A 12218-nucleotide genomic window follows, 5' to 3' on the forward strand; every position below is an offset into this window, starting at 1 on the left:
TTCCCCCAGCTATAATTCTTGCCCTGCGGTAAAAACCTGTCCCTGCCCATCGCTAAGGTAAACCTAACCGAATTGTGATCACTATCACCAAAGTGCTCACCTACATCTAAATCTAACACCTGGCCGGGTTCATTACCCAGTACCAAATCTAATGTGGTATCGCCCCTGGTTGGCCTGTCTACATACTGTGTCAGAAAACCCTCCTGCACACACTGGACAAAAACTGACCCATCTAAAGTACTCGAACTATACTATTTCCAGTCAATATTTGGAAAGTTAAAGTCCCCCATAACAACTACCCTGTTACTCTCGCTCCTGTCGAGAATCATCTTCGCTATCCTTTCCTCTACATCTCTGGAACTATTCGGAGGTCTATAGAAAACTCCCAACAGGGTGACCTCTCCTCTCCTGTTTCTAACCTCGGCCCATACTACCTCAGTAGACGAGTCCTCAAACGTCCTTTCTGCCGCTGTAATACTCTCCTTGATTAACAATGCCACACCCCCCCCCTCTTTTACCATCTTCTCTGTTCTTACTGAAACATCTAAATCCCGGAACCTGCAACATCCATTCCTGCCCCTGCTCTACCCATGTCTCCGAAATGGCCACAACATCGAGTTTTAAGAATTGGTGCAGGAGGGAGGGTTTTAGATTCCTGGACCACTGGTACCATTTCTGGGGAAGGTGGGACCTGTACAAGCAGGATGGTCTACATCTGAACCAGAGGGGGACTAACATCCTTGCTGGTAGGTTTGTTAGTGCTGTTGGGAAGAGTTTAAACTAATTTGACAGGGGGAGGGGATGCAGACTCCGAGCAGAATAGGGACACAGCTAAATACAGGAAAGCAAACAAGTCAGAGGGAATACAGCGGAAGTAAGTTTCAAGGGAATAAGACCAGGATGGAAGGCCTCTACTTTAATGCCAGGAGTATTACAGGTAAAACAGATGAGTTAAGGGCAAGGATTGACATGTGGAATTGTGATATAGTAGCCATCACGGAGAATATTAGTTAAGGAGTCAGTTACTGCAGTAAGGAGAGATGATATCTTGGAGGGGGCATCAGATGACTCTTTTTGGGTAGAGTTTAGGAATAAAAAAGGGACAGCCACATTGTTAGGTGTTTATTATAGACCCCCAGATAGTCAGTGGGAAACTGAGGAGCAAATATATATGCAATTTGCAGATGTGTGTAAAAATAATAGGGTAATTATATTAGGTGATTTCAACTTTCCCAACATTAATTGGGATAGTCATTGTGTTAAGGGCTTAGATGGAGTGGAGTTCTTAAAATGTATACAGGAGAACTTTTCAGCTCAATATATAGAGGATCCAACAAGGGAAGGTGCAGTGCTGGACCTAATTCTGGGGAATGAAGCCAGACAGGTGGTTGACGTGTTGGTGGGGGAACATTTTGGTGATTGCGACCACAACATGGTACAATTTAAGCTTGTTATGGAGCAAGAAATAGACAAGTGGCAAAAAAAGTTTTGGATTGGGGGAGAGTGAATTTTAGTAAAATAAGTCAGGATCTGGCCAAGGTAGACTAGAAAGAGTTACTTGTTGGGAAACCTACAGAAGAGCAGTGGGGGGCATTCAAAAAGGAAATGGGGAGGGTACAGGCCCAACATGTTCCCTCTAGGGTAATAGGTAGGAGCAACAAGCCCAGAGAACCATGGATGACCAGAAACATTCAGAGTACGATGAGAAGGAAAAGAGGCTTTTAGCAAATACAAGGAGAGCAAATCAATGGAAGCATTAGTGGAGTACAGAAAGTGTAGGATGGAGTTTAAAGCAATTAGGAGAGCAAAGAGGGGATATGAAAAGCTCTGGCTGGTAAAAGTAAGGAAAATCCCAAGATATTCTATGTATATCAATAGGAAGAGGATAACCAGGGAAAGAGTAGGGCCCATTAGGGACCAAAGGGGAAATTCGTGGGTGGAGCCAGAGGACATTGGTCGGGTGTTAAACGAATACTTCACATCTGTCTTCACCCAAGAGAATGAGGATGTAGATATGGAACTGAGACTGTGAGGTTCTTGAGCAAATTGTCATAGGGAGTGACAAGGTATTGGAGGTTTTGGAAGGCTTAAAAGTGGACAAATCTCCAGGTCCAGATGATTTGTGTCCCAGGATGCTGTGGGAAGTGAGGCTGGAGATTGCAGGGGCTCTGACCCTAATTTTTAATTCCTCTCTGGCCGCAGGAGAGGTGCCAGAGGACTGGAGAACAGCTAATGTTCTATTTAGGAAATGTTGTAGAGATAAGCAAGGGAACTGCAAACCAGTGAGTCTCACGTCAGTGGTAGGGAAACTATTGGAGAAAATTCTGAAGGAGAGAATCTATCTCCACTTGGAGAGGCAAAATGTAGTTGGGAATAGTCAGCATGGCTTTGTCAGAGGGAGGTCATGTCTAACAAATTTGATTGAATTTTTTGAGCATGTGACCAGATGTATAGATGAGGGTAGTGCAGTTGATGTAGTTTACATGGATTTCAGCAAAGCCTTTGACAAGGTCCCACATGGGAGACTTATCAAGAAAGCAAATGCACATGGGATACAAGGTAACTTTATAAGGTGGATTCAAAATTGGCTTAGCTGTAGGAGACAGAGCGTGATGACAGACGGCTGTTTTAGTGACTGGAAGCCAGTGTCCAGTGGCGTACCACGGGGATCTGTGCTGGGTCCCCTATTGTTTGTCATATTTTAGCGACATAGATGACTATGTGGGGGGGTAGGATCAGTCAGTTCGCAGATGAGACAAAGATTGGCCGAGTGGTTAACAGTGAGGTGGAGTGTCTTGGGTTACAGGAAGATATAGACGGGATGGTCAAATGGGCAGAAAAGTGGCAGATGGAATTTAACCCTGTAAAGTGTGAGGTGATACACTTTGGAAGGAGTAATGTGACACGGAAGTATTCAATGAATGGCCTGACACTGGGAAGTTCCGAGGAACAAATGGACCTTGACGTGTTTGTCCATAGATCTCTGAAGGCAGAAGGCCAGGTTAATAGGGTGGTGAAAAAGGCATATGGGACATTTCCCTTTATCAATCGAGGCATAGATTACAAAAGGAGGGAGGTCATGTTGGAGTTGTACAGAACTTTGGTAAGGCCACAGCTGGAGTACTGTGTGCAATTCTGGTTGCCACATTATAGGAAGGATGTGATTGCATTGGAGGGGATGCAGAGGTGATTCACCAGGATGTTGCCTGGGATGGAACATTTAAGCTATGAAGAGAGGTTGGATAGGCTTGGGTTGTTTTTGCTGGAGCAGAGAAGACTGAGGGGTGACCTGATCGAGGTGTGCAAGATTGAGGGGCATGGACAGGGTGGATAGGGAGCAGCTGTTCCCCTTAGTTGAAGGGTCAGTTACAAGGTGTCACAAGTTTAAGGTGAAGGGCGGGAGGTTTAAGGGAGATTTGAGGAAGAACTTTTTTACCCAGAGGGTGGTGACATTCTGGAATGCCCTGCCTGGGCGGGTTGTAGAGGCGGGTTGCCTCACATCCTTTAAAAAGTACCTGGATGAGCACTTGGCATCTCATAACATTCAAGGCTATGGGCCAAGTGCTGGCAAATGGGATTAGGTAGACAGGTCAGGTGTCTTTAATGCATCGGTGCAGACTCGATGGGCTGAAGGGCCTCTTCTGCACTGTATTATTCTATGATTGTGAAAATTGGCTCAGTGGCAGGAAACAAACGGTAATTGATGGCTATTTTTGCGACTGGAGGGCTGTTTGCAGTGGCGTTCCACAGGGTTCAGTACTGGGTCCCCTGCTTTTTGTGGTATATGTTAATGATTTGGGCGTAAATGTAGGGGGCATGATCAAGAAGTTTGAGTCCAACACAGATTGACCAGGTGGTAGATAGCGAGGGGTATAGCTGTAGGCTGCAGGAAGATATTGATGGTCTGGTTAGATGGACAGAAAAGTGGCAAATGGAATTTATTTGGAGAAGTGAGGTGATGCATTTGGGGAGGTTAAACAAGGCAAAGGAATACACTATTAATGGGAAAATACTGACGTGTAGAGGAAGTGAGGGACCTTGGAGTGAATGTCCACAGATCCTTGAAGGTATCAGGACAGGTCAAGAAGGTGGTTAGGAAAGCATATGGAATCCTTTCCTTTATTCGCCTTGGCACAGAATATAAGAGCAGGGAGGTTATGCTGGAACTGTATAAATCATTGGTTAGGTCACAACTTGAGTACTGTGTGCAGTTCTGGTCACCTCATTACAGAAAGGATGTAATTGCACTAGAGGGTCCAGAGGAGATTTACGAAGATGCTGCCAGCACTGGAAAAATGCAGCTATGTGAAAAGATTGGATAGGTGGTTGTTCTCCTTGGAACAGAGAAGGCTGAGGGGAGATCAGATTGAAATGTACAAAATTTTGAGGGGCCAGGATCGAGTGGAGATGAAGGGTCTATTCACCTTAGCAGAGAGGTCAGTGATGAGGGGGTATAAATTTAAAGTGATTGGTCGAAAAATTAGAGGAGAGATGAGGAAAAACATTTTTGCCCAGAGGGTGGTGATGGTCCAGAACTCACTGCCTGAAAGGGTAGTTGAGGCAGAAACCCTCAACTCATTCAAAAGGAGTCTGGATATGCACCTCAAGTGCTGTAAGCTGCAGGGCTATGGACCAAATGCTGGAAGGTGGGATTAGAATAGGTGGATTGTTTTTCGGCCAGCACAGACACCATGGGCCAAGTGATCTCTTTCTGTGCCTTAAACTTTCTATGATTCTATGATTTCCAGCATCTGTAGGAATTTGCTTTTGTACTTATTTAAATAGAACTGACGAGCTGCATCCCAAATGGGCTGGTGCAATATCGGATGGCCTGGAGGGTGCCAGGCTGGCAACAAGCTAGGTCCTGAGTGGGCAGGGGTGCAATTGCTGAGGGGGCAGCCCAGTGTGGCAGAAGCCCAAATTTTGGCAAGTTAAAATCAACCCCAATGACTCTATCATGGCATCAGTTCTAAAAAGACCAGTGTTTTGTCAAACTTTTTTTTTAGGCATGGAAAAGAAGCTGTATAGCATTTCAGTCACAACAAGTGTTATAATGGGATGAGTAGCCTTTCTCATTCATATCTATTTTGTGATGTTTGAAAGAAGACATGAAGACTCAAGGACAATAGTGTTCGTAATACATCACATTTACTTGCAGCGCTGATTGAAGAATTCTCCCAGTTTAAAGAAGATGTCTTGAATATTTATTCTTCAGTGTAGCAATCAAAAATATTAAATGTAATGTCCATAGCAACAAGAGCAGAAGTTTTGCAAAAAATATATAATCTGTAGTTTAGGAGCCTGTGTTACAGTTTGTGAAACTGAGGCATCATCTATGCAACTATTTACCAGGTTTGAGCACCTGAGCTAGTTTTCACTTGAAATCCTTGATTTTATTGACTCACAGATGAACAATTATTAAACACTGAAATGTGTGTGCATCCTCCTCCAGTAGAATAGTTGCAAATCAGTTGGTTTTAAACTGTTAATACAGTAATAACTCTAGCTGCAGCCACCCGAGTATTAACAGTGTCCAGAACAAGATCAAGCTCCCAGACCAAATTTATGCACACTGTTTATCTAACTAATTAAAATAATTTGTCAGAACTGTACAAGAGACATAAATTATTCATGTACTTAGCCCATTACATAACTAAAAGCTCTCTTTATCAAATGTTGAATCTGTAATACCTCATTATGGTGTTTAATAATATAATTTTAAAACATCAACAGTTAGGCTGCAAATTGAAGCACAAGTCAGAGGAGAAACATGTTAATCCCTCAGTCATTGAATTGACAATCCCAATCTATATTGCTTTTGGGAGTTACCAAACAGAGGCCTAGGGATGCATTTTCAAGTCGCCCACTGAGAGGCAAATACCGACTGGCTCATTGCTGCTGTCTCCATGGCTACAGCAATGTTCCCCTGGGCCTATTGTTGAGCTGCCCCACGGCTCTCCATCTCCAACTGCATTCCACTGTCCTGATGCTCATGAGGTTAGGCCCCCAAAACATACTGGGTCTTCAGCCTGCACAACATACACCCAGTACAGACCAGCCTGCACCGGATACAGCCAGCACCCTGATAAATGTGTCACTCCAAAATCTCAACAATTTCTGAAACAACATTTATTTTTATTCATTATCAGCATGTGGGCAACACTGGCAAGGCCAGAATTTATTTCCCACCCTTAGTTGCCCTAACAACTGAAAGGTGTCTGAAATGGCTTAGTAACCAAACAGTCAATAAATCACATTGGTATGGGAATGCAGTTCCATTTATCACCTAAAGTCTCAGTTGGCAATTTCACAGCTTTGTGGTCACTGGTACCAGCATTTCATTTAAATTTAATTCGAATTCTGAAACTGCAGGTGGAATTTGAGCTCATATTCTATGGGATTGCTAGTCATGTCGCATAGCCACTGCACAACTATATCAATTCCCAATCTTCAGAGTTAGCAGATCTCCAACTGGGTGGGTGGAGATACAATAATTTGCCACATTGTTCCCAGGTAAGAAAGAAAAATATTTCTACCAAGCTTCTTGATTCTGATTGCAGTGATCCTAGTGAATATCACATAAAACCAGGATCAAGGACAGGATGGCACTGCAGACAAACTTTCTACCCACTTCTCCAAGCTTGTTTTGATGCAAAACATTTCTGAGTCAAGCCTGATTTATGCAGGATAAGCCAACAGATTCTCCAACAAAATGAGTAAGTTGGCTCAGAAGCAAAATACAGAGCTGCTGCAATAGAAGAGGAGAGACCCATACTTAAGAGGGAAGAAGGTAAGTGGCCTGAAGGGAGGGAGAAGTGCCTAAATTGGACCTCTCCCTCCAGTGGATTTCGCTGAGCCTTCAGCCACTGCTCCAGTACAGTGCCCATTTTCTGGTGTTACCTCACAACAGCAGCAGGGAAAATAAAGTTTAAACTTCTACCCCACCTCCTTCCCATTATTTACATGCGGTAGACTGGTCTGGCAGCATACTTCCCTGTGGCGAGGGAGGTGATCATAAGGGAAGGGATACAACAATAGACTTCCCCTCCCAATTGACCTTCAACTATACCACTAAATCTTTGACAATTTAGTTAGTAGAGGAAAATCTTAACCCATGGTTGACAGTGATGATTCACTGGGGAACAGTCTGATGACATTCATGGTGCATGCTCTTATTTGAAGTGGAGGCACTGGAAGGTGCTGGTGCCAGTGGAACTGTACAACAAGTGTTTTCAGGAAATGAAAAGACAAAAGCAGAAAAATATTTTGAGGCAATTAAATATTTTCTATGTTGCATTCACAACAGGAGAAAGGAGTGAACATTTCAGTGGAGGTTTTGTAAAGAAAAGGTCATCAATTTTTTTAAGTTTAAGAGGCAGCTTGACAAATACATGAATAGGATGGGAATAGAGGGATACGGTCCCCGGAAGTGCAGAAGGTTTTTAGTTTAGGCAGGCATCAAGATCGGCGCAGGCTTGGACGGCCGAATGGCCTGTTCCCGTGCTGTACTTTGTTCTTTTGTATTGGTGTTCGAGACCAACCCCATTACACAGAAGCAAGCACCAGTGGAAAATTAAATGGGGCAATTTCTGGTTAATGCTCAAATACACATTTGGGGAATTTTAACTTTGAAAGATGGTGTAAAACGGACAATATCCAAGTTAGATGTCCAGTATACACCTCATGAAAATAAAGATCAGGAGGGATGTCTAATGGATGGCGATTTCGATATTGCCTGTTTTACACCATTTCCTGTAAGTTACAGCTACCCTCATTTTGTTTCACCAAGTTTGAAATTTTGACTCAATCTCAGCAGTGCTATAGTGAGGAAATCGAGAGCAGAAACCACAAGGTGGAGAGGAAAATGAGTCACTGTGCTGATCTGTGACTCCTATTAGTCAGCTGTAAGAGCACAATTGGCAGGAGACCGATTGCTGTCCCTGTGTTCAGTTGCTGAAGAGGGTGCAGGAGGTGCGCATTTCCACAGGAAAAAGATGGGGGGGGGGGGGGGGAAATCACTTAATAAATCAACGATGTATTTACTAGACTAATTAGCACGTGATTTAAACTAACCTAAAACTTAAAACCGAAGACACCTTCCCCCGCCTCTCGCGAAAGTAAAATATCTACACAAATTCTGTCTACACTAAAAGGTATAAGGCGATAATTCTACAGGTCTTTTTGGGATTAATATATTCACTCAGTCCAAGCATACTTCAGTTTTGTATTACAGTTTAGACCAAAGTGTACTGAAATAAAAAGTCAATTTCATTCAATTTTAATTAAGGAACTGTACCATAACATGTAGTTAACAGAAAAAAATCAGTCACCTTTCAGATCAAGTCAATTCTGCCCAAAACACAAAAAAACAAATAACATGACTGGGCCATGGACTTATCCATTACTTTGCATGTCTACTGTACTACAGTAAAACATAATATCTATCAGCATATTGTTGCTGCATTAAGCAATGAGATCCAGGTGCAGAAATAAATATTGAATAAATCAATGCAAAATCATACGCTAAAAACGTTATGCTAAAATACGCTATCCCGGAGTGACTTTTATGACAGGTCAAAAGCAAGAAGACCAGTTTTCTTTTTAATTAAAAAGAACAATTTACATTAAACAGGTGGAAAATGAAGAAAGAGTTGCATTTCTAGAACACCTTCTCAGGGCAACCCAGTGTGCCTTTCAACCAATGAAGTTCTTTTGAAATTAGTCACTGTTGTAAGGTGGGAAACGCGGCAGTCAAGCACAGCAAGACTCCACAAACAGCATTAAAATAATGACCAGATAATCCGTTTAGTAATGTTGGTTCAGGGATAAATATTCGCTGGGAGAATTTTCCTCCCCATCTTAGTGCTGTGGGACCTTTACTGTCCACCTGAGACAGTAGATGGAGCCTCGGTTTGAGGTCTCATCAGAGGGAGGGAGGAATAGGGAGAAAAGCAAAGTCAGGAGCAAACGGTGCTGATGTAGAAGACAAGGAAAGAATCTTACCAAATGCGAGTTTCTTCAAGCTTCTGCAGGGCGGCATCTCTTTTAAGGACTTTCTGAAGAGCTAATTGCTCGTCTTCAGACAGAAAGCTCAGGTCCACGATTTTAGTCGGATCCATCTCCGTTTTCATTTTCCGACAACTCCACTACCCTGGGTGAAATTTGGGTAAACGAAAGGCAGGCCAGCCAGAGAAAGTTCCCAACTCAGAAGTATCACGACTTCTATCTTTCTTTCAACATTGTATATGTACAAAACTTTCAACTTCTTGTTTTCCTTTGAAAATTGTTTAGAGATAACAAGACGTTAAGCCAACTGCTTGTGTTCTTTCAGGCTCGTGAATGATATCCTGCCACATTCACAATGTTAGGTTTGTGTCAGATGTTTAGGCTCCTTCAGGAAGATTCTATACACCCATGACCGGGTAAAGCACTGCAGACTCTGTGAAGGAATAAAATGCAGCAAACAATGAGATTCTTTCTGTGTCATGTATTTTCTGTATGCAAATTAAGTTCACAGTCTGAGTTGTCAGACAGGTTTAGAGTTCACAGTATTTGTGATCATTTCTGTTGTTTGAAATGGATCATTTTATATATGATTAAGAGAAAAGGCTACATACTGAGCTGGTGAGATCTAGTATACTGCACTAAATTATCTGTGGAAATAGGTCAGCTCTTTAAAAAAAAAGAAATGAGCAAAGATTTGGACAGTTCTAATAAATGGAAAATTAAACTTGAATGGATTTATTTCCCAACCTATGGTCAGAAAATGATGGATTTTTAACAAGGGTTAGGAGCAAATAAAAAGTGTTAAAAAAAACTTTTAAAATGTAACTGAAATTGACCTTATTTAATTGTATGTGCTGTTATATGTTTACCAGAAATTGCGGTAACTACCAAGAGTCAAAAATGGATATAAAGATTGTTGACCATAAATATATTAGTATCCAAAAGCAGACGCAATTCCAGAGGCAAGTTGGAACAAAGAGGTCTGAGGAGCAAACTAATTTCTCCCTCATGCCTTAATCACAATAATTCAGGTGAACGATGGCACCAATTAGACACCTCAACACAGCTCGCTTGTCGGGGCCTTCCCAGCTTTGCCATGCACTGAGGTCCACAGGTAAGTCCAGGAGGAATAGTCAAAGGCAGGCCAGTAGCACCCACAGTTGTCTTGAGCAGCCAGATAGAGTTCCTTCTAACACCACTAATACTGCATTCCTGGAAGTTTTGGGGCTTTTATTTTGAGCTGCCCCCAGTGGTCCCTTTAAAGACCACTTGTTAAGCTGTTCGAAACCTGAAAATACCAATGCAAAGAAATTTACCAAACCCAATCTGAAGCAAACACAAGAGCTTTACTTCAAGACTGAAGTGAGGTCTTGTGCTCATTTTTGGTAAGTGAACCTAAAGACCGATGCAAATTGGTTATCATTGTACCCGTTTTATGCTCCTTAAATGGGCACAACAATGTTAAATTTGTTCCCTGAACCACTGAAAGCATAAATTTTTACTTCAATTTTATAAGTACTAATTTCTTAAAAGCAAAGGGCATGCTATTAACCCTGAATATCATGAAACCTGCTTAGTTGCAGTTATTAGGTGTGCTGTATCTTTCTATGCCTGACTTGCTGCAAATGACTGTTTGAAGAGTTGCTGTGTGTACCACCCAACTTTCCCTCAATTTACTTCCATCTTTCTAGCTGAACAAAGAGGCATTTAACTTTGCCATACTTCATCATTGACACTATAAAATTGTATACACATGCCAGACAAGAATTGGAACAATGAGAACAATTGAGATGTAAATGTTGAAGAACCGGTTTGCCTTCATTCATATTAGCCTTGATGTAAAAACATACACTTTGCAGCTGTACAGCAGTGTACAATATTAATCAGAATATGGGCTTCTCTCTCTGTGTTGGGCTGGTCATTTCTGGCAGTTTTGAGATGAGCAAAGAACTGAGTGTTATTTTAAGACTTATACACCAGCCTTTAATTGTACTCATTATATGACTTAACATAAAACCTGTCATCCTGAGCATCATGTCAACACTAACAAATATAGAGTTAATAGGCTCTGAAATGTAGGAATAGAAGCCGTGGGGGACACGGAGTCTATAGTGTCCAATTTCCTGCAACCAGTCAGTTAGAAGCAAGTACAGGGGAAGATATTCTGACTTCAACATGATGTGTTTGCAGAATTCATAACACCCTAGTGATGAAGCAGTAAGACACCACCTCATTAAACTTTCTGTGTGATGTAGGTTCCCATTAAACAGCTGTAATGTTGGACAGTTTTCCTAATCACCTGCCTTTTGCAAAATTCAGTCTTGTACCCTGCATGTATGTAGCTTGTAAATGCTTTAATTAGCAACCCTGATTTATAGAGACTGTTTACAGACAGTGTAATGACATTCTGCTACTAGGCAAAACAATGTGATGCTTTAATGCAGTACAGTGTCTACCATTGACACCTATTGATGAAAAAACACTTCAGTATCTGATGATTAGTCAATAGGAGTTAGCAATAATATTTGCTACATGGCAAAGGTTGCCCTCAAAATTAATCCACCTCCCAAGAGAAAAGGCTCAGTAATGAAGAAACTGCAAGTTTACCGACTAAGTCTGTTGGAGGTTAAAGCCGAACGAGAGCAAGCTGGAAATTAAGTTCAACGACAGCATGTTCCCAGACGCTGAAACTGACCCAGGTGAACAGTGGAAGCAGCTGCGTTCAGTCTTCAGGAAACTACTGTGGAAGTGATCGATTACTCAGTGAGAAAGAACAGGGATTGGTTCGACAAAAACTACACTGGAATCCATGATTTGCTCCAAGAGAAACGCTCCTGCTATACAAAATCTTTTGCAAGCCCAGGTGGCCGCTCATAGGGAAGTCTTTAGTACCCCACAAACCAAGTTTTGAGTCATTCAAAATGACTGGTGCCAACCACTGGCAGAGAAGACACAGAGATATGCCGACAGTGGAAGGTGGTGGAAGCAGGTGCGATAGCGAATTTTAAGAGGCATCTTGACAAATACATGAATAGGATGGGAATAGAGGGATACGGACCCCGGAAGTGCAGAAGGTTTTAGTTTAGGCAGGCATCAAGATCGGCGCAGGCTTGGAGGGCCGAATGGCCTGTTCCTGTGCTGTACTGTTCTTTGCTCTTTGACTGAGCTAATCAAAATGCAACTGAACCACACCTCGTCCTGAAAAGCTCAGT

At 42.2% G+C, this 12218-nt stretch overlaps 1 protein-coding gene across 6 annotated transcripts in view; it reads right to left on the reverse strand.

The window, feature by feature from the left end:
- LOC137359547 (synaptotagmin-like protein 2) overlaps positions 1-12218 on the reverse strand; it is a 294080-nt gene that overhangs the window by 209299 nt on the left and 72563 nt on the right. For all 6 annotated transcript variants that reach the window (XM_068025421.1, XM_068025423.1, XM_068025422.1 and 3 more), the window contains one exon: positions 9004-9439. In XM_068025421.1, coding sequence (XP_067881522.1) covers positions 9004-9131 — 128 coding nt within the window. In that variant the 5' untranslated portion in view covers positions 9132-9439. The remainder of the gene's footprint in view (positions 1-9003; positions 9440-12218) is intronic.

The sequence above is a fragment of the Heterodontus francisci genome, chromosome 3, assembly GCF_036365525.1.
Source record: "Heterodontus francisci isolate sHetFra1 chromosome 3, sHetFra1.hap1, whole genome shotgun sequence".
NCBI classification, from domain to species: domain Eukaryota; kingdom Metazoa; phylum Chordata; class Chondrichthyes; order Heterodontiformes; family Heterodontidae; genus Heterodontus; species Heterodontus francisci.